The sequence below is a fragment of the Erythrolamprus reginae genome, chromosome 3 (assembly GCF_031021105.1).
Source record: "Erythrolamprus reginae isolate rEryReg1 chromosome 3, rEryReg1.hap1, whole genome shotgun sequence".
Lineage (NCBI taxonomy): Eukaryota > Metazoa > Chordata > Lepidosauria > Squamata > Dipsadidae > Erythrolamprus > Erythrolamprus reginae.
This window is the reverse complement of record NC_091952.1, coordinates 144114491-144141563: the sequence shown is the minus strand read 5'-3', so window position 1 is coordinate 144141563 and position 27073 is coordinate 144114491. Positions and strand designations below refer to the sequence as shown.

The 27073-nt window shown below is 39.8% G+C and overlaps 1 protein-coding gene across 3 annotated transcripts in view; it reads right to left on the bottom strand.

Annotated features, from left to right (window-relative positions):
- Positions 1-27073, bottom strand: part of DIAPH1 (diaphanous related formin 1) — a 241251-nt gene that overhangs the window by 1974 nt on the left and 212204 nt on the right. For all 3 annotated transcript variants that reach the window (XM_070746897.1, XM_070746898.1, XM_070746899.1), the window contains 4 exons: positions 13314-13437; positions 9871-10036; positions 8975-9110; positions 174-260 (listed from right to left, as the gene is read on the bottom strand). In XM_070746897.1, coding sequence (XP_070602998.1) covers positions 174-260; positions 8975-9110; positions 9871-10036; positions 13314-13437 — 513 coding nt within the window. The remainder of the gene's footprint in view (positions 1-173; positions 261-8974; positions 9111-9870; positions 10037-13313; positions 13438-27073) is intronic.

The window sequence follows — 27073 nt, the reverse complement described above, 5'->3', positions numbered from 1 at the left end:
TATGTATGAACTAGATGGCAGAGACATCAACGTTTTGTTATCTTCAAAAGACAAGTAGAATTTTTTTCTATTCTATTCTGTCTTCCACATACCAAGACCTAGAGTTAGTTCACAATGGTGCTAAAAAAAGATTATTTCACACTTCCTTTGAAGACATTTAGGCAAAACCATACCTTGGCGTGGTCCTCTTTTTCTACGGAAGGCTGCGCCTGATTGTAAGGCTTCTAATAGGCTGTCCATAACTCCTGTCTCATCTCCTTCTGCAAGAACACAAAATAGAGATTTCGTGTTATTCTCATTGGCACTTCCATCTAAGAAGTAGCATTATAGACTCAAGACTGGGTGTTTCGGAATGTGTACTGTATGTGTGAAAATTTACTATGTAAAGAGTAGAATACACAAAAGTGCTTCTCAAGATATCTTCCTTTGTCTTAAATCGGGAGAAACGTTTTTTAATAAGATTGCATAATGGAGGGTTTAAAGATTATTTTTTTTAAAAAAATTCCCTAGAGGTTTCTGAGACATTTTCCTTTTGATTAATATAGCTGTTTTCGAAACACACAATTGCCAATTTGGATATAAAATAAAGAGAAATTTCTAATAACATTTCACCTCTTACTTTATATGTCACAGATTTTCTGCTTTAATAGTACAATTATGGTATTACTCTGATGCCTTGAAATCATTAGTATCCTGAGGGGTTTAGAGCTATGCATTTTCCACTGATTTACTTTTCACTGTATAAAACAGTCAGACTATTAAGAAGACTGGCTGAAACAGGCCAGTTAATGTTTCCTTAGCAACAAGCATATTTCTCATCTCAAAAACAGGAAGAGGATGAGCACCTACATGGCTCATGTGATGAAGACTATGTTTTGCCAATGTGGCCTTCTGCTAGACAAGAAGCTGAGCTTTGGTGACAACCAGCGGTGGGCTACGAGCCAGAACGCTAAATTGTGCAAGCCGTGGCGGCTCATAAGTTCTTGCAGGCCCAGCGCAAATTTGCTGCTGCACCTGTGGAGGAAGCAAAATTGCGCACGGAGCCACAAGTTCGCCCGTGTTTCAGAATGAAGAACCTCGCCGAAACATGGGCGCACATGCGGTTCCGTGTGCGATTTTGCTTCTTCCATAGGTGCAGCAGCAAAATCGCGCTGGTCCCGCAAGAACTTATGAGCCACGGCGGCGAGCACAATTTAGCGTTCCAGCTCGTAGCCCACCGCTGGTGACAAACATACAATACAACCAAGTATTTACTTAAATGTAGGCATAAGAAAGGGAACAAATGGGTTTAAACCATAACTTGGCACATCTTTCAACAGGAGCAATCCAGCACTGTCTTAGAGGGCAGAGAAGTACATGTGATAAGAACTATTGGTGTGTTTGTGTGTGTGTGGTGTGTGTGTGTGGTATGTCTGTGTGTGTGTGTAAAATATTTGAAAATAAATAAAATTACACAAGCTCTTTAACACAGACTCTACAAGTATACATTTAAAAGAAAAGCCCCTGAAGACTGCAATATTTTCTATTCCATTTGAATGTTTGCCTCCCCCAACTTTCAACCTGGCACTGAATGTGTTAACTGCAACTTCATGAGGAGCTTGCAAAATCTGGTTTCCATAGTAACAGCTCCTGACAAAACACAAACCTATAAAATCACATTAGAACATATGCTTCTGTTTTAGACTAAATCCATTGTTTGTACTGCCACCTGCTGGTCAAAATAAATGGCTACATGTTACCAATACATTCTGGAAGCCTTCATTAATGTCTTTCAAGAACAGAAAACAAAAATGGAGAGAAATTGCCACAGAAGCCTCCGTTTTTTCCAATTCTATCAGAAAGTCTATGGCATGGCTAGTAAAAAGAGATAGGCCGCAATTTACAAATGGTTCCAACACTGATTATGAAGTACAGTTTTACAGCACTGGAATTAAAAGGCATACACAATGCAGCTGCTCATTTCCCATTATTTAAGCAAAGGAAGTACTGTATGTAGAGTAGATATTTTGAAAGCTTTGTTTAGCCTTACATTTACCTGTGTGCATGCTCACTCAGTATTTTTGCTGATGTAAACTCATGTTGAATATCACATAAATGATGTAATTGTACAAGGAATGATGGATCAAGCTTCTGTTTTGTAATTTCAATTACAGTCTTTTAAATAAAAGTGACAAGATGACATTGCCTTTAGAAATATATTGTTAAGGGAATACAGCTTAGGTATTCTCCTGAAAGAAATGGATACAAAATTGTTTCCAACCATCTGGCAATCAAAAAGAGCCACATGATAGATGATGGAAAAAAACACAAGTGACAGAGACAGCTAAATAGTCATACCATCTGTTTGCTGACACATTTGAGGAAAAGTCAGTTATCAAAAGCAAAATTTAAATATTCCCATATTTTTCACTCTTCCATCTTGAATATCTATAACCTGCATTATGTTTTGGGTTTCTCAAAAATTACAAAAAGAAAAAAAAAGAATAGTAGTGCTAAGAAAATGTGCAGAATTTCAGACAGGAATGTTTTCTGATAAAAGAGACATTAAAGAATGAATTTGGTCTTATGGATAAGAGTAAAAACAAACCCAGAAAATGATTATTATAACACAGGGCAAGGATTTTAAAGCTCTGTCCCTAATGTTAAACGAAAGGAGGAGCAGAAGCAGAGGAAGAGCCCCTCCCCAGAGAAATAAAGACGTGTCACTACAAGAAGTTAGAAATAATTGTACTAGAATGGGAATGTTTCCATGAAACCCATGGAGTCTTTCCTTCACTCTGCCAAGTGCAGATACTATGCATAAATGTTAAACTTTGCAGTGTTTCACCACAGTAACTCAAGACAAGGTTGTGGGGGAAGGAGAAAAGAATGTGAAGAAAACCAAATGGCATGTCATTTAGCATAACTTCCAGCAACTCAAAAGGAGACACAACTGGCAGGAAATTGTGGGAGTCAGGAAATAGAAAGAGATGGTAATTAAATCAATATGTTCCAAGAAAGGGGTAGCCAGGTTTTTTGTTGCAGTAAAACAACAACCAAGAATCATATGGCATCTGAAACACTAATAAATGTATTGTCACAAGCTTTTTGGGCTTCTAGGCCGTTTCATCAGATGCATGAAGGAAGATCTTGACAGAGGGATTGCTTATGTATGCAGAATTAATTATTAGGGCAGAGGAGGGGACGATTAGGGGGAAACGAGTGAAAAGGCAGGATTGTTTCAAAAGATGGGAGACAAGGAAAAAGAAGTGTTAGATGTCAATAATGAGTAATAGTAAAAATAGAACAGACTTTTCTTTCACCTGTCAGATTTTTGCAGCAAAATTGACAGATTTTTATCAACCCAAGCCCATTAATTCTAAGTAAAGGAATGTATTCAGCAGCAAAAAATACAAAAAATAGCATAAAATGGAATACAGGTAGTCCTCGAGTTATGAACGTAATAGAGCCTGCCCATTCCAGGCTTTGGGGCAGCAAATTTGCATTGCTCAAAGCCCCTCATTAGCGTGCAACCACTTTTCCGGCAGAGACTGGAACCTTCTGCATGCCCTGATCCATTGGGACATCAGGCACCCATTTGCTGCAAAAGCAGATAGGTGCCTGAACTTGTGCACGACCATGAACTCCAGGAGCTTTCAATGTTCATCTGAGCAAAAAATGTTTGAGCAATCCTGGAAGGGGGGGGGGCAGTTGGAAATGGAGCAGAATGCTAATTTCCAAGCAATCTGCTCCTTTTCCAACACATACACCCTGGAGCTGCTCAAACACTTGCTGCCCTGACAGACAGAGAAAATTTCGTCTTCATGGAAATGGGGCACTTGAAAACAGAGCAAAAACACCCCCTTTTCATGCAGACTATGTTTGCGGTTTCCATCAGGGTGATAAGTATTTGAATGGCCCTGGGAGGATTGGAAATGGAGTTCATTGCTTCATTTCCCACTGCTCAAATACTTGTTGCCCTGATGGACACTGCAAACTTTGTATGGAAATGGAATGCTGGAAAATTGAGCTTTTGTTCAGCAGAGGCCTTGAAAACAGGCCTTTCCTGGCAAAAGCGGAGCTCTGGAACAATGTGCGTTTCTTCCAAGGGCTCTATTCTCAGCAGCAAAGACTTTTTGCAAAGATGGCAAAAGGCTTTGTAAACAGAGGGAAAGCTTCAATGTTTTGGGCCTTCCTGCCATTTGCAAATCTTTTTGCTGCAGCTCTCACCCAGGCCTCCATTTGCAGGAGAGGTGGATTCCTGCTGTTTTGGACTGGTTTTATAGAACCGGTAATGGGAATTTTCCTCTGCTCGTTGAACTGGCAACTATGGCCAGCTGGCCACACCCCTGAACCAGCTTTCTTGGCGGTGCCGTAGGAGGCACAATTTTGTTTTTTGCTTCTGCATATGCGCAGAAGCTGGGTTTTCAGCACTGTGCATGCACATGTGCAATACTCAGGCACCCACGTGTCGCTGGAGGAAGCAAATCAGCAGCGAGGTAAGTTAGAACCCATCCCTGGTTTGCAGGCCTAAAGTACTGTGAGATCAACTGAGAGCAAGAGCAGGAGTTCTCGTGCTACTGTTCTAGCATGGTCTTGCGGTAGTTTAGGCCTCCATTTTCTGTTTACACATCAAAGGCCAAGAAAGCTCTCTAGATCTTCAAAAAGTGAATATCCACAGGCGTAGTGCCTATGGAGACCTGGTGCAGGGGAAGGGAGGGAGTGAATAGGCAGGATGAATGCTGCAGAGCCTCTGCAGTCGTTCATAAGTGTGAACAACTGCTGTGGTACTGCAGCATTCATAGTTTCGGAACTTGGTCGTAAATGTTGGGGACACTCATTGCATAACTTTGAATGTTCACAAGGGAATGCTCATAGCCTGTACTTACTTGTATTGGTTCAGAAGATTTGCCTTTTGAAAAGGGTGATTTAACCTGAAAACCAGAATCCCAAAAACCTGCACTAATATGTGGTGCAGTTGACTATAGGTAGTCCTTGAATTATGATCATTCCTTCAACAATGTTGAAATTAAGACAATGCTGAACCAAAGGAATTACAGCCACTCTCCTGACGGCCATTGAAACATCCAGTGGTCACATGATCAAAATTTGGGCACTTATGACCACGTACACTCTTATGACTGTTGAGCTGTGTTGTGCTGCAACTTCCCTAGCCTGCCTATCTCTCTTCCCCACCCCAATCTAGGCTGCTCTGCAGACCAGCACTCAGCAGAAGCATCATGCCTAGGGCCTCCAGCAATCTCAGCCAACTCTCATTGCCACAAGCCCCTGCTTCACTCTTAGTGCTGACACTGCCATCCACAGATGCCATCTTGTGCAATTCATCAGAAGCAGCTCCTGCTCATACTAGGCCTTCTCTCCCAGAAACTGTTTGTGCTTCTGAAGCCTTTAGAAATTTCACAGTTTGCATGCAGTCTCTGAAAAATTTAGAATCCCAGTGCAACTTTCAACATGGTTTAGGAAGCCTTTGGTGGTTGCATGCGAACTCTTGTGTAGCCTCTGAAGCTTTTCAGAGTCCTGCCAGGGTTCCAGAGCCTCTGAATTTCTGCCAGGATTTCAGAGCTTTCTGAATTTTCACACAACTTCAGGAGGTTTTGGAGTTTACACAGAGCTTTCAAAAGACACATGTTTAGGCCTTCCGAAGTCGTGTTGGGCTTCCGGAGCCTTAGGAAGCTTTCAGAGATTTTGTGTGAATTCTCATGAAGTCTCCAAAGCCATCCAAAGTTGCGGTTTCTGGAATTTTCGAAAGTCTTGCACAACTTAGGAAGCCAGAACTTCCATAAAAGAATTCCAAAGAAGTTGGAATCACACAATCAGAATCTGGGAAACAAGGCCTGTGTGGAACCAACAGCTGCCTCTTGTTGCCCGCAAGAACCCCTCGACAGCAGGAAATAAATGCCTGAAGGCAAGAAGTGTGCAGCGGATCTTCAAGAGTGCTGGATGAATGGTGTGATGTGACATTTGTGAATGGCATCAGTGGCATCAGGGCTGATGTAGCAACTGGTTAAGGTTGCTAATGGCCTGGGCCTTTACTGCCCCACCCCAAAGCACCCAGTATTCCACTTAATGACTTGCATAATAACAACCTAGGAGTGTCAGAATTTCAGTCATTGAGAAAAGCAGTCATGTCAACCTAGAACTAAAATTTGGAGCTCAGTTGTGGCTATAAAGTCAAGGATTGGAATTAAAAATATCAACTGGAAATGTTAATATAAGCCAATGGATCCATAGAACATAGTCATTAATGACTTCCAAAAATAAGAGCAAGGGAATGTTCATTGCAATATGAAAATAAGATCCTAAGAAATCTGATTAATCTGTTTTTTAAAATCAATTAGACAACCATTCTGCCGTGTACTTGCATTTTATACTACCCGAAGTAGTCATACAATGTACTAACAGCCACACTCTAAAAAATGAACAAGGGCAATTTCAAAACAATTCCATTACTAATACTAATTTCTGCCTTAAATTTCTGCCTTAAATTTCTATTATATAGCAGTAGAAAATTATATATAAAAGTATAATATATAGATGCATTAAGTATGCTTCAAGAGGTTTTGCTATGCATTTTCTATCTTTAAAACTTGTATCTTTTGGGATTTTCAAACATGAATTAGTGAATTAGTGAATGTCTGCATATAGTATAGTTACCACAAAAATATTTTAATGAAAAATATTTGTCCACCTGGAAGTATCTTTAAATGTTGCATACTGTTGAGATTATGGAATTTGAAAGCGAGATAAAAATATACAGACTTATGGCTATCTGAGAGATGAATATATGTATTCATGTATATGTACAGATTTATTCCATCTCTGAATACCAAATGCCAGGTGACAAATAATATAGAAACTGCTACTGTCCCCATATCCCTTTTGTGCGCTTTCTGGAGCAGTGACTACAATTTTGGGCTCTGAAACTGTGGTGAAATCTAATTTTTTTTACTATCAGTTCTGTGAGTGTGCCATGGTGGGCATGGTTTGGTGGGCATGGCAGGGGAACACTGCAAAATCTCCATTCCCACACCACTCCAGGGGAAGGATATTGCAAAACCTCCATTCCCATCCCATTTTGGGGCCAGTCAGAGGTGGTATTTGCCATTTCTCTGAACTACTCAAAATTTCTGCTACCAGTTCTCCAGAACTCTCTGCTCTGAAACCATATGGTACACAATTTTGTCCACATATGCCATATTCATGCATCCTTTTTTTCTAATTAATGTCTCCCAGCAAAAGTCGACTTTAAAAATACCAGTAGAGCTCAACTTATGACAAACTGTTTGAAATTTGAAATGTATTATTTGAAATTATGAGATTCCAAAAAAGGGACTTCGATGTTCTGACGTCCCTCCTTCCCCCAAGGTGACTGTATTTTGAGTGCTCAGCAACTGGTTCTTATTTATGGCTGTTTGCAGCATCCTACAGTCATGTGACTGTGTTTTATGACATTTTTTTTACAGAAATCTTCTTTTACTTCCAGTTTCTGGCAAAAAGCACCCAATGACAAAAGTGGGTTCATTTAACAACTGCAGCATTTGCTTAACCACCAAAATTGGGCTTAGTCACATGGTAACCTACTTACAACTCTTATAATGGACAACCAAATTGCAGGCTCAGTTACAGTTATTAATCAAGGAGAATCTTTAATAATAATGTATTAAACTTGAATACTGCCTGATTCTCAGCAATTTGGAGCACCCCACAAGACTCAAAGAAGTTGATTCAGACCAGATGGAAAAAAACAAAGAGTATCATTCTCTCTCACCAAAGACGTGGATGAAGACCCAGGTCACCAAGGCTATTCTTAACAATATCAGAATGTAGATATGGGACAGAGGAACCTCATTGCAGAGGGAAGGCATTAATAGAGAGAGCACGCTTCCTAATAGAGGACATTATTTAGCTGAAGGAACCAAGAGCATGCCAACCTTGCAAGAGCTGCTGATACAGTTCTACAGAGGAATCATTGAGTCTGTCATCTGCACCTCTATAACTGTCTGGTTTGGTGCTGCAACCCAACAGGACCGACACAGACTTCAGAGGAGAATCAGAACTGCAGAAAAAACAATTGCTGCCAACCTGCCTTCCATTCAGGACCTGTATACTGCACGAGTCAAAAAGAGGGCGGGTAAAATATTTACTGACCCTTCACATCCTGGACACAAATTGTTTCAACTCCTACCCTCAAAACGTCGCTACAGAGTACTGCACACCAAGACAACTAGACACAAGAACAGTTTTTTTCCGAACGCCATCACTCTACTAAATAAATAATTCCCTCAACACTATCAGACTTTCTACTAAATCTGCACTTTATTCTACTAGTTTTTCTCATCATTCCTATCACCCATTTCCTCCCATGTTGACTGTGTGACTGTAACTTGTTGCTTATATCCTAAGATTTTTATTAATATTGCTTCTTCATTGCTTATTTGACCCCTATGACAATCATGAAGTGTTGTACCACATGATTCTTGACAAATGTATATTTTATTTTATGTATGCTGAGAGCATATGCACCAAGACAAATTCCTTGTGTGTCCAATCACACTTGGCCAATAAAATTCTATTCTATTCTATTCAAATTGGACAGGCAAATACCATGTGGACAGATGATCCCTAAAGTAAATGTTCTCTAATGAGGCCAATGCAGTCTATTTTAAATCTATTAAGTATAGTTATTAGTTCTCATGGTCAGGTACTCTAGCTGGTGACCAGAAATGATCACTTTTCTGTTGGGAAAAATTTGAACAGGGAGTAAATGGCAAGTGGACAAGGACTGGAAGACTTTAAAAAGAATTTGTAGACCAGATGGGAAATCCCTATAGACTTTATTTGGACCATAGTGAAGATTGAAAGGACCCTGTGCGACAATCAAGTAGTGCCCATATGATATTACCAAGTAAGAGAAGTCTCAGTTTTCCACTGAGGTAAGAAATTTAAACAAGCTGCAATATTCATGGTACAGTACCTGCATTCATATCAATCAGTTGTTCTCTCTTCTTTTGCTTTTCTTGACGTTCTTTCTCTGCTTTTTCTTTTGCTAGTTTAGCTCGACGCATCTTCTCCTCCATCTCACGCCTTTTCTGATTCTCCTTCACAGCTTGCTAAAAATAAGACAGTGATAAGATACGCAAATGGAGAATCATAAGAAAGAATTTGCTGTGTTGTTATGATATGCAGATCATAATTTTCATTTAGCAGAATAAAAGAGTGCACTGCTGGCTACCATTCAAAACAATGTAAAACAGTGATGGGTTTATGAAGGATAGATTTATTTACTACTTTTATCCATAAAAATCAATGGAACCACAAAATATACAAGGTAACGTATCCCTGAAAACCAAATTAAATGCTGGACGATATAGCTCAGAATATTTATCTAAACTTATTTTTATTTTACTCAAATAAAATTGATATAATTGATATTGACATACTTTTATGGAACTTGAACACATTTAGCAATACCTGTATTTGTTTCTGCAGAAGTACAGTCCAGCAAATACATTGAACCACCGTGCCTATCAATATCAACCAGTTTATGAATTATAGATAATGTTGACAACTATAATCCTATGAATCCTTGGAAAATATGATGATATAATAATTAATCAAGCAAGCAAATAGATAATTCAGGTGTAAAAGATAAAAATTCCAAGACCATATAAAAACGCTATAGGAGCAAAATATGCAGCATATGCAACAGAAAATAGCTGCCACATTATGCCATACAACTTGAGTGTGTTTCAAAATATTTTACCTGTTGCTTTGTTTGATGTAAAAAGCACAGTTCAAATAGTAATTGATATTGTAATTAAATATGTAATATGAAATTGCTTATTGTAATTAAAATATATGGATGCTCACCAGAAACATATTTTTGAAATTGCGTAGATTTGTGAAGAACTCTTCAATCGATATCTTATTGGTATCAAAGAGGAAGTATTGTCCTAATTCCTTATAAAGGTTTTCCATATTTGCATGCATCATTCGTAGCTTCTCATACTGTTCTTGGGCTCCCTTAACAAAGCTGTAAGACTAGAGTTAAAGACTTCTAACAAATTGTAAACATACTTTCTGAGAATAAGTCAATTGCTTTGAAGTATACAGGTAGTTGAGGGGTTGCCACAGAAGTGTATAGCAGTATACCGTATAACTGTATAGTGTTCCCTCGATTTTCGCAGGTCCGAACTTCGCAAATAGCCTATACCACGGTTTTTCAAAAAATATTAATTAAAAAATACTTCACGTTTTTTTCTATACCATGGTTTTTCTCGCCTGATGATGTCATACATCATCGCCAAACTAATAATTTTTGCAAATAAATAACAAAATAATAATAATGGTTAATAAATAATTATGTTTATAAATATCAGGATCACTAAGTGTCTTATTCAATGGTGAGTACCAGTAATAATGGTGAGTAAATGGTTGTTAAGAGAATGGGAAATGGTAATTTAGGGGTTTAAAGAGTTAAGGGATGGCTTGTGATACTGTTCATAGCCAAAAATGGTATATTTACTTCCGCATCTCTACTTAGAGGAAATTCGACTTTCATGGGCGGTCTCGGAACGCATCCCCCACGAAAATTGAGGGAACACTGTACTGCTATACGCCAGAGGTGTATAGCAGTATACAGGTACTTGAGGGGTTGCACAGAGAGGGGGTTACACTATTTTCCAGGGCACCAGAGGACCAGATGAGGAACAATGTTTGGAAGCTGACCAAGGAGAGATTCAACTTGGAAATGGGGAAGAACTTCTTGATGTTCAAAGCGATCAACCAGTGGAATGGCCTGCCGGCGGAGATTGTGAACACCCCAACTCTGGACATTTTCAAGAGGAGATTGGACTGCCATCTGGCTGGGGAGGCTTTTTTATTTTTAATTTCAGATTCTTATGCCATCCTTTTATGCAAAAAGCAGTTTGAAAACACCATATGAGGAATTAAACATTGAGGAATTAAATATTGTACTAATGTAACAAAGCTTTTTCTTGCAAAATAAATTCTGATTAGATCATTGTGATTCACCTCATTTTTCAATTTCTTTGACTTCTAGCCACTGGAAAGATAATCGCTGATTGCAAATAATTTACTTCCCTGACTGCAACTCTTCATAGGGCACAAAGGGAGGACTCAGCTACAGCTGCTTTACTTTGGGGGTCTTTAAGCAATCATATCAATTTTAAAATTTTAATTTATTGAAATGATAGTATGAATAAAGTGTTAATTTATTATTAAATATATTTTAAATATACTGTAGGTTATTAATTCATAATTTATATGAATTTATTTGTAATTTTTAAAGAGTAAAATAAAATTATTCAATACACAAATAAGCACCTTTTTATTGCACAATTATTATCTGGGTATTTGCTGTCTTATCTTATCAATAATCATGTTAGAATAGCATCAGATGTGAGCTCTCCAGTTCATTGAGTTCTCTTAAACATCAAAAGGAGTTCATTTCTACAGGCATGACTCCCTACATTTCTGATGATAATAACACTCTTAATCCATATGTTCAAGATTACAATAAAGAGAATCCTCTCTATTGGTTTTAATGGCTACTTTTTTTTTTTCAGAGTCCTGTAATATATAAATGAAGGTGATGTGTTCCTAAAGCATGTTCTAAAGCCATTTTCAAAAGGTCCACCAACTTAACTGCTATTTGCATCAGGAAGAAAGGACATCCCAAAGTGAAAATGCTTAGGGGGGGGGGGAGGGGGAACAGGACTTAGGAGAATTATCTATAACTAGTTATAACTATACCTATGCTTCTAGTTATCCTCCTCTTAGCATTTGTTCATTCAGAAAAATAATCATCTATGTATACGCCTGTGCAAACCATTGTACTATATAGCATTCAGTAATTGAATTACTGGTAAAAATTCCATCCTCCCTCCATCCTGCAGCACTTGCAGCAAAGAAGGATGGGCATATTGTGTAAAATCCAATAACCACACACAATAAACAAGTAAGCAGATAAGCAATCTATTGTTATTTATCAATTTCATCTATCTCTATGTATCACTCACATTGGAGTACAGTATAGCAAAATTATCTAGGCCAAGAAGATGTTCCAACCAGTGTTCTCTCTAAATTTTTTTTTGGGGTGGGCGGAAAAGTATAGTGTCTGAGCGGCAGTCCCTTCGGGACTGGGCGACACAGAAATAATAATAAAATTTCCCTCTCGGCTTCTGGGCAGGTTTGGATTATGATGATTTTTAAGTGAGCGATTGCTCACCTGCTCAGCTTAGAGGGAACTATGGTTCCAACCCTTTCTAGGGCTTTCTAAAGATACATCTTAGAAATGTAATAAGCATCCTTCAGCAAATTTTGTAGAAGTTGTTCTTTGAAAATGACTTACTGGTAAATAGGAGGAACATAGGAGAAACAAAACAATATTAGCGTAATGAAAAAAAATGTTGCCATGCCAGTTTTGTTCCTTTACCCCTAAATTCATTAGGCAATATTAAAAAGTGAGCAAGTTCTTTCACTGTTGTGAAAATGGTAGAAAACAATGCCCTGCTGAAATGAAAAACAGATATTAACCTTCTATACAAGAATAATTTCCAATCACAATATAATTTTGTTCCATGATTACTAAAATAACTAAATCTGGAGGTAAAGATTTTTTACTCCAAGACCACTACCAAAACCAAATTTTTGTAAACAACCAAAGAGAAATGGCAACTAGAGATCAAGTGATTTATATATTATGTTAAAATTACTCAAAATCTCAAGTGAGGATTTAATTATAGTGTTTCAGGATATAATTTGTGCCATTTTGCCAAGTATCAATTAATCACAGGATGATAAACTAAATGTTCATGCTACATGGATGTATCTAGGAAACACGATTTCTGTGAGTTCAGCTATGGAATATTTTGGAAGAATTGGTTACGCAAGTGCAACCCCAGGTGTATAGACTATGGCTAATAAGCTTTATTTTTGCATACCTGGTTCTACTGCCTGCAAATCACCCCAAGAGACACCAGGAAGGAGTTTACATTTTGTGCTTTCAACTGTTAGAATGGGACACTACTCAAAACAAGACTCAGTATAATACAAGAATGGGAATTCATTATTCAAAGTCTGGTAATACTTGTATCTGTAAGTACCTATACTGATAGCTTTAGAGAAGTTGGTCTTTCTAACAACTAATGTTTGCAGCCATCCCACTGCTGAGCACTCTCCTCAATGTTCTCCTCATTCTGAAATCAGTGATTTTATCCCTCAGTATCATAAATAAGATTCTTTCATAGGTTATTTTCAATATTTCTCAGTGTACATTTTTGAAGGATATGGTCATTTTCTCCACAAATGTGTCCTTCTCTTCTGTTTTACTGGGAAAATTGTTAACATCATGCTGAAGATCTGAAATCTGTTTGTTCATCTGGTCCAGATTTTTCCGCAAAATTTCAGCAGAAACTTGGGGAAGAAAAAGAAACAATACAGTATAGCAGAATTGCAGAAACAATTAACATAAAATAAAGAATAGTTTTTATTTATTGTAGTCACATTCTCTAAGAAACCATGTAAATATATTCTTTGGACTCCCTTAAACGAGGGTTAGTCTAATTATTACTACTTCATGGGATAATTTCTACTTGTGTTCAAGTTGAACAAGAAAGAAAACTTAGAAAAGCTAAAAAAACTTATAGTAGTAAGAAAAAAGTAGAGCCACGATCTAACTTGGCATAAAACTCAAATTTGATGTAAAATGGGGTAATAGAAAGTATGTATTTCTAACTTGTCCTATTTCAAATTAAAAAATTATTTGAATTATTCAGTACCTATAAGCCTAGTTACAAGCCTGTACAGATGAAACTCAAAAAATTAGAATATAATGTGAAAGTTCATTTATTTCGGTAATGAAACTTAAAAGATGAAACTAATATACGAGAGACTCATTACATGCAAAGCAAGATACCGTATTTTCCAGTGTATAAGATGCACCTTTTTACCTCAAAAAGGTGCGTCAAAAAACCGGGTGCGTCTTATACATCGGATGTGGGGCAGGGTCAGCTGCCACGGGGGCTATCTCCTAGGCTGCCCGGCAGTCGTCGGCTGTAGGCCGGCGGCTCGGCCTCGGGGATGAGTGGGGCATGTGGCAGCAGCTCTGGAGAAGCGGGCGGGCGTCCCCTTAATGAATCCAGCCGCCAGAGGAGTCCATGGGCGGCTTTGATCATCCGGCAAGACGGGGCTCGGCTCCATCAGCCTCCACCCCAATCTCCTGCCTTTGGGGGCATCTTTGGGAGGGCGCAGAGGTCAGCAAAGGTGCTCCGAACAAAGCTGCCTCAGCTCGGGAATTCTGGAGCGCCTTCACCGACCACTGCACCATCCCAAAGATGGCTGGATGAGTTGAGGGGGCACCCGCCCCTTCTCCGAAGCTGCTGCTGCGCGCCTTGCCTCACCTGCCTGGCGGTGGGTGTTCTTCCCGGGGTCCCTGCCGGCACCACCCACAGTTCAGATGCTCACCTCGGAAGCCCAGGATCCACGCGTGATGCTGGAAGACAATGCCCCCCCCTCATGAGCAGCCTTGGCATGCTGCCCTCTAGCCCAGGAGCTGCCTTTCCAGACGATTGAGCTTCTCTGGCACGAGCAGGTAGAACGAGATGGCTTACTTTGTCCAGCGAGGGGAAGTGGCAGGGTGGTGCAGGAGGAGGAGCTGTGGCCGTAGCCACAGGTTACTCTCCCTTTACCTGGTAGGCCAGCCTGGGATCTCTCCTAACCCTTGGGGCTGTGTCCTGTTTTATTTCCCTGAAGTTTTGGGGAGGGGAGCCATTATTTCTCTGCAACCCTCCGTCCCCCTCCCTACTTTTTTCCCTTTTTGGGAAACCTTTTGATGCGGGAGGAAAAGTGAGCTACACACACACAACTCTGCCAACCTTTTCCAACCTCTGCAAGCGATGTGTGTGTGTGTGTAGCTCACTTTTCCTCCCACATGAAAAAGTTTTCCAAGAGGAGCAAGAAAGAAAAACTTTGGGGAAATAAAATGCCTGCCTGATCAAATGGAGGTGGGTACTGTAGTTGCTTCCCCCCAAGATGCAGCTCGGCACTTGCAACTCTTTTTTGAGGCATTTGAGGTTGCTACAGCAAATGAGGTTGATTCAAGACTGGGGAAAAGATTTGCAATTGCCAAGCTGCTGTGCTCCTCCCCTCAGCATCTCTCTCCCTTGGTAGGTTAGTAACGCCCACCTTTCCTTCCCCCTGCCGCCGCCTCCACTCCCGACATGGAAAGGGGAAAGATGCAAATAGATAAGAATAGACAGATAAGGGGGGGGGATAATATGTGCTTCCAGTTTATAGCTTCCTGGTAAATCTTGCAGCTTCTTAAAGCCTACTCTCTCTCGAGGAAAAGGGAATTTCGCTGAATCTTTAGTGCTCTAAAACAGGGATCTCCAACCTTGGCAACTTTAAGACTTCTGGACGTCAACTCCCAAAGTTCATCAGCCAGCAAAGGCTGATGACTGCAGCCTGGAGAGGATTGTCAGGAAAAGGCCATTCAAAAGTGTTGGGGACTTTCACAAGGAGTGGACTGGGGCTGGAGTCAGTGCATCAAGAGCCACCACATACAGATGGATCCTGGACATGGGCTTCAAATGTCGTATTCTCTTGTTAAGCTGCTCCTGAACAATTAATAATGTCAGAAGTATCTTACCTGAGCTAAAGAAAAACAGACCTGCTCTGTTGCTCGGTGGTACAAAGTCCCCTTTTCTGATGAGAGCAACTTTTGCATCTCATTTGGAAACCAAGGACCCAGAATATGGAGGAAGTATGGAGAGATTGCAAGATGCTTGAAGTCCAGAGTAAACTTTCCACAGTCTGTGTTGATTTGGGGAGCCCATGTCATCTGCTGGTGTTGCTCACTGTGCTTCATTAAGTCCAGGGTCAATGCAGCCATTTACCAAGAGATTTTGGAACACTTCATGCTTACTTCTGCAGACAAACTTTATGGGGATCCTGACTTCATTTTCCAGCAAGATTTGGCACCTACCCACACTGCCAAAAGCACCAAAACCTGGTTCAATGAGCGTAGGATTCCTGTGCTTGATTGGCCAGTAATTGTGCCTGACCTGAACCCCATAGAGAATCTATGGGGCATTGCCAAGAGAAAGATGAAGTACATGAGATTGAATAATGGAGAAGAATTGAAGGCCGCAATCCTGGTCTTCCAATAACACTTCAGCAGTGCCACAGACTTATAGCTTCCATGCCACGTCACATTGAGGCAGTTCTGAGTGCATATGCATGCTTATATTTTTCAGAGGTCCGATATTATTCTATGTACAATCCTTGTTTTATTGATTGCAGGTAATATTCTAATTTTCTGAGATTGTGGATTTGGGGTTTTCATGAGCTATACCCATAATCATCACAATTATGACAAATCACAGCTTGAACTATCTTGCCTTGCGTGTAATGAGTCTTTCTCATATATTAATTTCACCTTTTGAGTTGCATTACTGAAGTAAATGAACTTTTACACAATATTCTAATTTTTTGAGTTTCACTTGTATATATTGTAAACAGATTTAAAAAAATGAAAGATAAAAACTGACTTGGTTAAGAATATCTAAGTTTGTGAGAAATAAGACAAGCTCTGTCATCTGCATTACAGCTTTAATGACATATATCACACTCAGTATAATACAACATGACTGAGATTTAGTAATAAGCTTATTTCATTGGGCTGATCTCTTACGTAGTCAGACAACATCTGGACCAGGTGGGATACTTGCGGAAAAATAGATGATTAAATTCCCATTTTTATGTTTTCCTCTCCACACTTCCTGCTATGACAAACACTATTCAAACATAGTTCTAACATTACTTTCAGGAAAGACAACAAAAATGGAAACAGGAAGGATAACAAAATAGAATACAATATTCTGCAAGCCTGTCAAGAAGATTTTACTCCAGCTCATTCTACACCGCTCAAAAAAATAAAGGGAACACTTAAACAACAGAACTCCAAATAAATCAAACTTCTGTGAAATAATATTGTCCAATGTCCACACTGATTGACAATTTCATATGCTGTTGTGCACATTCACCTTTGTACAGAACAAAGTATTAAATGCGAATATTTCATTCATTCAGATTTAAGATGTGTTATTTGAGTGTTCTCTTTATTTTTTGAGCAGTATTAACATATGAAGAAAGCAGAAGCTGAGATTCTCTCTTTCCATTGAACAAAGTACTGTATTTTTCAGAGTATAAGATGCATCTTTTTTCTCCTTAAAAGAGGCTGAAAATTTGGGTGGGTCTTCTACTCTGAATTTAGTCCCCCCCCCGCTCTAACTAGGTGCTAACGGATCTTCCCAGCTCTTACCTTGCAAGCTCTTTCATTGTTACTCTCTGCAAATAATTTTTTTTTTCATTGCTCTACTTGCTCAGAATGTTTCTTTCCAGCCCTAACCAGGTGCTAACAATGTTCCCAGTTCTTGCAAGCCTAAAACTCGCCCCTTTTGCCCATTACTGCCGGCATTCCGATCCTTGTTCAGGGGCACGGGGCGGCAAGGGGTGTGTGGATGTGACATTCCCGGTGCTGCTGCTGCTTCTGAAAGGGAAACCGCCACCGCCACCACTATCCTCGTCTTGGCAAGAGGGATGGAATCCGCCGGTACGTGGCAGCCCCACACTTTGGGAGGGCGGGGTTGGAGCAAAGGGGCGGCTGCGAAGGGGCTGGCTTGGCGAAAGTGCTCACAGTGAAGGGGCTTTGAGAGGGTTTTCTCGGAGTGCTTCGAGAATGCCTGCCCTGCCCCTCTTGAAGCCCCTTCGCTGACAGCCCTGGACAAAAGCGCTCCCAGAGAAGGGGCTTTGAGAGGGGTGGGGCGGGCATTGCGGAAGCGCTCGGAGAAAGCGCTCCCAGCGAAGCAGCTGCAAAAATGCTTTCTCCGAGCGCGGAATCCCGGTGGTGACAGTCACAAGGCAGGGGAATCCCTGCAGTAGTCAGAGAGCGCACGTGCAATACAAGAGCGCATGTGCAGTAAGAGAGCGCACGCACCCGGGCTCGGGTTTGTAAAACAAAAATGGTTCTTAAGACATGGCAAACAAATCGTAAACCCTGGGTTCATATCACAAAAAGTTCGTATGAAGTTCGTATGAAGGGGCGTTGGTAAGATGAGGTATCACTGTATTATGGCACAATTTTTCTTTGCTTTTAGGAGTTTATTGTATAATTTGACTTGTACAGCTGCAATTATTTGAACATATCATTACATTAGTGTCAAGAACACTTCCAGATTGAAAGGATTAGCCGGTGACATTACAATTGACCAGAGGATGCCCACGAGGGCTCCTTTATGTCCCTATTATTTCTCCATTGAATTGGTATCTATTTATATTTGAATTTGCATGCCTACAAACTTTTAGGAGAGCAGGAGCTAGGACAAATTGATGGGAGCTCATTCCATCACATGGCTCATACTCTTGAATTTAGAACTGGGAGGATTGGATGCAGACAGGCAGTAGTGATGAGAGACAACAAATTCCCTCGGATGAGAAACAGCTACCTCCCCAATTTGATCTGAGGGCACGGAGAGTGGGGTGGAGGGAAGTTCAAAGAAGGCCTGGTGTGTAAGGCTGCTGGCAACCCCACCTCTTCTCACAAGGAACACCTGGTTGGAGCTGATTTAATCAGAGGCCAGGGGGAGGTGACTTCATCAGGAGCAATAGTTTTGCTTCAACATATACTTCCCCACCTTTGCGAACTCTGCTTTGGATCATGTTTCTGCCCGAGGGACTCTGACCTTCCTTATGGACTCTTTATCTTGCCTTTTGGACCTTGCACCTTGTTTTTGGACTACCAACTTCCTCCTTGCTTTGTGAATCAGCTCTGGTGACCTGACTTTAGTTTGTGGGACTGTGTTGAAGAAAGTTTGGAGTAGAGCTTTACCAGCCATTGTACTGCCATTTATTGTGGGATAGCGAAGCAATGAAGGACTTTATTGAAGCCTGTATCTGTGTGGACAACCTGGGTCATATAGCAGACTGAGACAATTAACTATATTATTTTAAGAGAGAGAAAATAGAACAGAACATAATTCTTTATTGGCCAAGTGTGATTAGACACACAAAGAATTAGTTTGTTGCATAAGCTCACAGTGTACAAGGTGTAGAATCATAGAATCATAGGGCTAGAATGAATCTTAGAGGACTTCTAGTTCAACCCCCACCCCCTCCCAGCCAAAGGCAGGAGACTTTATACCATCCCAGACAAATGGTTGCCCAACTTATTTTTTAAAACCTCTAGAGATGGAGCATCAACAAAATCAGCAGGCATTGATTAACTGTTTTCACTACTAGGAAATTTCTCCTTGGTTCCAGGTTGGATCTCTCTTTAATGAGCTTTCACTTATTACTTCTCGTCCCGCCCTGCAGATAACTCTTTCTGTGACAGCTCTTCAAATACTGGAGGACAACTATCACGTCACCCCTAATCTTTCTCTTAATTAGGCTAGGCACACCTAGTTCTCTTAATTGTTAATTGAATGGTTTAGCCTCCAGACCGCTTATTATTTGTTGCTCTTTTCTGCCCTATCTTTCTAGGGTTTCAGCATCTTTTTTGTATTATGCTAACTAGACTTGGACACACTATTCCAAGTGTGGACTTGCTAATGTAGTATAAAGCAGTACTATCACTTCTTGTGATCTTGATTCTATTTCTTTGTTGATGTAGCCTAGGACTGCATTGGCAGCTGTAACACTATGCTAACTGGATCACTAGATCTACTAGGATAGCTAGATCCCACTCTTGCTATGAACCAGGTACCATCTATTCTATATGGGACCGCCTTCTGCCGCACAAATCCCAGCGACCAGTTAGGTCCCACAGAGTTGGCCTTTTCCGGGTCCCATCGACTAAACAATGTCGTTTGGTGGGACCCAGGGGAAGAGCCTTCTCTGTGGCGGCCCCAGCCCTGTGGAACCAACTCTTCCCAGAGATCAGAATTGCCCCCACCCACCTTGCCTTTCGTAAGCTCCTTAAAACCCACCTTTGTCGTCAGGCATGGGGGAACTGAAATATTCCCTTCCCCCTAGGCCTATACAATTTATACATGGTATGTTTGTGTGTATGTTCGGTTTTTTAAATAAGGGTTTTTAAAATTATTTTAAATATTAGATTTGTTACATGTTGTTTCATTATTGTTGTTAGCCGCCCCGAATCTAGGGAGAGGGGCGGCATACAAATCAAATCAAATCAAATCAATCAATCAATCAATCAATAAATACAATTTGATTTATTCTGCCTAATTGCAGGGGCTTAATTTTCCCACCAATGGATTGCATCTTGTTGGACAGGACCCAATGCTGAAGTTTGCCAAGAACTTTCCCAAAATGTTAGTAAAGTCTATCAAAACACCTGTCTCAAAAATCTTGGATTATTAAATTCTAGATACCGTATTTTTCGGTGTATAAAATGCACCGATGTATAAGATGCACCTAGAGTTTAGAGGAGGAAAACAAGAAAAAAAGCATTCTGCTTTTTTGGTGTGGTATTATATTGTTTAATAAAATACCAGTGTAGCAGAATACTTTTTAAAACCATGTACACTTTTTACAAACTTCAAACCTGACAGCTTCAAGACTTGTGGACTTCTATTCCCAGAATTCCTCCACCAGCCATGCTAGCTCAGAAATGGGAGTTGAAGTTCACAAGCCTTAAACTTGCCATGTTTGAGGACCCTTGCACTCCTAACCTCTAACTCAGGTGTCTTCAAACTTGACAGCTTTAAGACTTGTGGACTTCAACTCCCAGAATTCTTCCATCAGTCATGCCAGACTTGGCTCTCCTCCTGGTTCTTCCCGCCCCCCGATACCCACCCACACCATGGTTCAGATTCACACACCCTTCTGCTCTAGCTGGACTTAGAGCTGGCATTGCTCTGCAACTGCATGACAGCTCCAGGCCTGAAGACATAGCAACCACGAGTGGGAAGCCAAGCCCAGCTGAGGAAAAATCTGATGAAGATTATGCACCTGGGATCGGCTGTAGTGTGAGTTCGGCTGGGGGCAGCTAGCTTTCCACCAGGTTTTTTTCTTTTAAAGAGAGAGAGAGAGAGAGAGAGAGAGAGAGAAGGGGGCGGGCAAATAACCAGCTTCTCTAGAGAAAGAAATGTGTATCTCCCATCAATTGCAGTGTCATTCTGTCTTTCTTTCTGTCTTTACATTGCAATTGATGGGAGATACACATTTCTTTCTCTAGAGAAGCTGGTTATTTGCCCACCCCCTTTTCTCTCTCTCTCTCTCTCTCTCTAAAAGAAAAGAACCAGGTGGAAAGCTAGCCATCCCCATCTGAACTCACACCCTAGCTGATACCTTCATCAGAGCTTCCTTACATTGCAAGTAGAGCAATGGAAAAAACCCTGCAAAGATTTAGGGCTTGGAAAACATTCTTCTTTGCAGAGAGTAACAGTGAAAGAGCTGAAAGGAACTTACTCAGAGCAAGTTAGAGTAATAAAACAAACTTAGGGCTTGGAAAACATTATTCACAGAGAGAAACAATGAAAGAGACTGCAAGGAGCTGGGAAGATCGTTAGCAGCTAGTTAGGGCTGGGGGGGAAAAAGCTACATTCAGTGTATAAGACGCACCCTAATTATCAGCCTATTTGGGGGAGGAAAAGGTGCGTCTAATACACTGAAAAATACGGTACTTGTTTATTGATCTAACAGGGGAGCCATTATATTGAATTGACAAACTAACTTCATTATTCATAACTTTCAAAGATTTCAAAATTTAGGGAAACTGTGTCAGATTAGAATTTGATATAACGCAAACACAAGCAATAGAACAAAATCAAACTTTTGTTTTAGACTTTAAAATAATTTGAAATAAAATAATTTCAACAGAGAGAGGTTGAAAGATTCCTTAAAGAGCAAAACAACTCAAGAAGCTTGGGAAACTCTGAAAAATGTGATTATAAATTCCAGTGCAGCACAATATCACTGAAAAAGAAAAATAAGAAGAAACTAGAATGATTGCATACAGAATTATCTGATAAATTGAAAGACAAAAGGGATAAGTATCAAAAATGGCAAAATTAAAATAAGGCAGAGTACCATAAGTAACCCAAACTTGCAAATATGAAGTCAGGAAAGTTGAGGCTCAGAATGAAATAACTGCAATATGCAATTGCAATAATTGTCAAAAATAACAATAAAAGTTTCTTTCAATATGTTAAAAAAAAGTCAAGGAAACAATTGTCTACTAATGGGAGAAGATAGCAAGGAAATGATGGACATCAGGGAGAAAACAGAGCTGCTTAATTAATTAATTCATGTCTTTCACAGAAAAGGAAAAAAAACTATCTCAAGCTAACAAAACTAGAACCATAAAAGACATATTAGGAATATAAATTAAATTAAAGACTTCCGGTTTGGCCCGGGGTTGCTGCGGAGGCTTTGGAACAGGGCTGTCTCCGAGGCCCCCCTCACCCCTGCAAAGATTGCTCCCAGCGATCAGATTGGCCCCGGATGGACAGGTCCTAGAAAAGGGGGTTCTCCTGTACCCGAGGAGCCGTTGCTGAGGCTCCAGAGGGAAAGGATCACCCCGCGGCTTTGGAGAGCGGAGAACTGAGCCTCTACGCTAGAGGCATCAACCATTGCAGCCCGACCTCACCAGTGGGAAGCAAAGAAGATAAGAAGAAGAATCAAACTCTGAAATAATTTCAATATTGCAGAAAAGGAGACAACAGAAAAGAAGAATCCAAGGTACAAATCTTTTTATATGAAAATATGAAAATTTTCTAGAAAGAAAGAGCAAAGATAAACATTAAAATAAAAGGTAAAAGGAAAGTTTGTAAGGAAAGAAAAATAATATCCTTGCACCCGTGAGACTCTGTGGCCGGAAATAATTTTCTACTTTCGTTTCTCCGAATACTAAGTTGAATTAAAGATTTAAACATCATAATCTCACCCCTGAAGAGGTTTCTAGGGGGTGGGAGAGAAAGTATTGCAAGGTTTTAAAACTCAAAAACCCTTAAATTTGTTGTGAGAAGAAAATGAAGCTGAAAACCCGGGCTCTACTTTCTTGTGTTAGCAGCGGAAGGATTACGTTTCACGTCCTCACTTTCAGGAAAAAATAAAAGAACAGAATTTCTTATTATAATAGCCAAAGGAATAAAGAATAAAGAAGAACTTTATACTTTTTGTTGTCTGGGCTCTCTTCTGGATCATGTGGAGTACTTGAGATATCATCAGCAAAAGGAAAGGTTTTCTTTTTTTTGTCATCTTTGTTAATCGGAAGGATATACTTTAAAAGATGGATTACAACTCAGAATTGGATTACAATTAACTTTTTCATCATGGATTAAACTATTGGATTATAATCATTGCATCTGGACATTGACGGATTAATTGACCTTTTAAAGTTTTGTTATAGAAGATCAATTTGGATTGCTGTCATCGGTCTGGAAATATCTTCTTGAATATAATTACACTTATACTAACTAAGAGACCTATTTTGGAGTTACTTTGGAATATTAACTTTTGGGATTAATTTGCAGCATCACGGACCTGAGACTTAATGAACTTTAGAGGAGAACTTTATACCTACGACATGACTTTTATAATAGAAAAACCACTGATAACACTACCAATTTTGATTGAAACGATAGAAGAATATGGTAAAGTAGCAGGCTTACAAATAAATAAAAACAAGACACAACTTATAGTTAAAAATATGACAGAAGCACAAGAAAGGAGATTAGAAAGTATTTCAGACATTAAGATAGTAAAGAAAGTAAAGTACCTGGGAATCTGGATTACATCTAAAACCATATCGCTAAAAAATGATAACTATATAAAAGTGATTGAGGAAATTAAAAAAGATTTAGAAATCTGGGATAATTTAAAATTATCGTTCATGGGAAGAATAGCAACCATTAAAATGAATGTTCTACCTAAGATATTGTTCCTATTTCAAGTATTCCCTATAAATCCAGGGGGAAATTTTTTTAAGGACTTAACAACAATTGTTAAAAAATTCATATGGCAGGGTAAGAAAGCAAGAATAAAGTTGAGGAAATCTGGAAGGACACGATTTGATGCTTGGATGGCATGCCTTCCTATGGTATGATAAAGAAAAAACACATTCTTATTTTAAAAGGCATACAATAAGAAAGTATTTACTAGAAGTATGGAAAGGTATTAAAAAAGACCATTTTTTAACTGTTCCAGATTGGATATCCCCATTAGAGGCAATTTGCCACCCTAATTTGATGCAGGAAAGAAGGATACCAAAATATAAAGAATTATTAGATGATCAAATGAAATTAAAAACAAGACTTAACTTACAAGAAGAAGGTTTTAAAATAGAGTGGTGGCAATACACACAGATACAGTCAAAATTTCAAAGAGATAGTAAAATATATATATTTAATAAGAGTAAATTTTTTTAGGTAGTTTATTAACCACAAATCAAAAGAAATTAATAGGGAAAGCATATAAATATATGATTGAATATAAAAATATAGACTTGACTCTCAAAGATAATATGATAAATTGGTGTAAAAATATAGGCAGAGAAATTGATCTAGAAACATGGGAGAAAGTTTGGATCACAAACTGGAAAATGACGAAATCAGTTTCTTTAAAAGAAAAACAAATTAAGATGTTTTATAGGTGGCATCTCCCACCAAATAGAATTGCCAAAATGTTCCCAAATATATCCCCAAAATGCTGGAAATGTAAAAAGGAAATAGGCTCCTATTATCATCAATGGTGGACCTGTAATAAAGTTAAGACATATTGGAAAATGATAGAAAAAATGTTAAAAGAGATTGCATTACAAGAAATAGAAAACCCCCCAGAATTTTATTTGTTAGGCATAACCAAGCGGAATTATAAAAAAGATATTTTGTATTTAGTAGTTCATATTTTAATAGCAGCTAGGATAGTTTATGCACAAAATTGGAAGGGGGAAAATATCCGCAAAAAAGAAGATGTAATAAAGAAAATTTTAGACTGTGCAGAGATGGATATGATGACATGAAGGTTGAATGACCAAGAAGAATCTGAATTTTATACTATCTGGAATAAAGTGTATAAGTGGATTGATAAAAAGAAAAAGAAAAATTATACAATATGAGAAATGTGTGAATATACTAAAATGATTTTCTATTTTCTATTTTTTTATTATCTTAACTTTTATATTATTAGAATGTTTGAATATTATTCTTCTTTTCACTTAGATTAATATGTTGATTTAATGAATTATGAATGTATCCCTTTTCTATATCAAAAATGAATCTTCAAAGATGAGAGGGGTAAATGTAACCCCTATTATGTGTTAAATGTTTGTTAGTCTCTGTGTGAATTTTAAGAAAATCAATAAAGTTTATTAAAAAAATGGGGGGGGGGGAAGGAATATAAATTAAAATAGACAAGTAAATGCTAGGACAATACCTGTCCACCATAGAACAGTTCATATCACCAGGACCAGATTGATTACATCCGAGTTTTCTAAAGAAGGCAGCAGATGTGATCTCGGAACTATAGAACAATATACAGTGGTATCTCTACTTAAGAACTTAATTTGTTCTGTGACCAGGTGCTTAAGAAGAAAAGTTATATAGAAACATAGAAGATTGACGGCAGAAAAAGACCTCATAGTCCATCCAGTCTGCCTTCATACGAGACCTGGGCAAGGGGCGCCCTATGGGCCACATCTTGCCTGCACACTATCTGTGATCGGCCCGCCCACTATCTGTGACAGGTTTCCTGGAGGAGGAAGCCATGGAGTGGGGGGGGGGAAAGCGCTTCGAATGAACAGGACAAAAAAGCACCCACCAACAAGGCTCTCTTAGAGCCCCACTGGCACGGGACAAATCGGGGTCGTCCTTTTCAGTCCTGTTTTGCCGCAGGAAAACAACAATCCCTCCTTCCTCACGGCTCTCTCCTCTCTGCGGTACCGGACAAAAGGCAGCGGGTTGGGAAGGGAGGGAGTTGCTGAGGCTCAGGGCGGCAGCAATAACAGCCCAACCGCATCGGGAACAAGCTGGGCAGCCAAGATTGGGGGGGGGACAACAGCCCAGAGGATAGGATGCAAGGGCGGAGGGCTGCTGGGGGAGGTGGCGGTGGGCCGACACAGAGGCGAGGAAGGCGGGAGGGTGGCTTCATGCCATATTGGGAGTTATTGTGCCATAAGTGATAATGCGGGGGTGGGGCCAGCCGGGAGTGGGGGTGTGGGCTGCTGGGGAGGGGCAGCGTGAGTGAGGAAGTGAAGGGAGGAGGGGGAGGAGAGCGGGGGGGCAAATAAATAAGGAACAGAGGGGAGGTTTGTGTGTGTGTGTATGGGGGGGGGGTAATTTGGAAGAAAGAAACACTTTCCTATTTAAAACACTTCCCTCCTGAACCTTATTTAACCCTTTAACATATTTAAATGTTTCAATCATGTCTTCCCTTTCCCTTCTGTCCTCCAGACGATACAGATTGAGTTCATTAAGTCTTTCCTGATAAGTTTTATGCTTAAGAACTTCCACCATTTTTGTAGCCCGCCTTTGGACCTGTTCAATTGTCAATATCTGTTTGTAAGTGAGGTCTCTAGAACTGAACACAGTATTCCAAATGTGGTCTCACCAACGCTCTATAAAGCGGGATCACAATCTCCCTCCTTTCTGCTTGTTATACCTCTAGCTACACAGCCAAGCATTTTACTTGCTTTCCCAACTGCCTGACTGGTAGATTTGTAACAAGTTCGTAAGAAGAAGCAATTTTTCCCATAGGAATCAATGTAAAAGCAAATAATGATGCAAATCCATTAGGAACAAAAGAAAAGCTTGGAATTTGGGTGGAAGGAGGAGGAGGAGGAGAAGAGGAGGAGGAGGACGACAGTCACTGCTGAAGGAAGAAGGTGAGGTGAATAAATTTTTTTAAAAAAATTTAAGGCTTAAAAAAAAAAGAGTGATTCTGAGGGGGCGAGGGAGAGCACCTGCCTCCCGTACACCCGGTGCGAGGCTGCCTCCCATACACTGTGCCAGAGAGAGAAACCCAGGCGGGTGAGACCGGGGAACCTCCCGCTCCTTTGACCGAAAGGCGGCTGCTGCTGCTGCTATCTGCT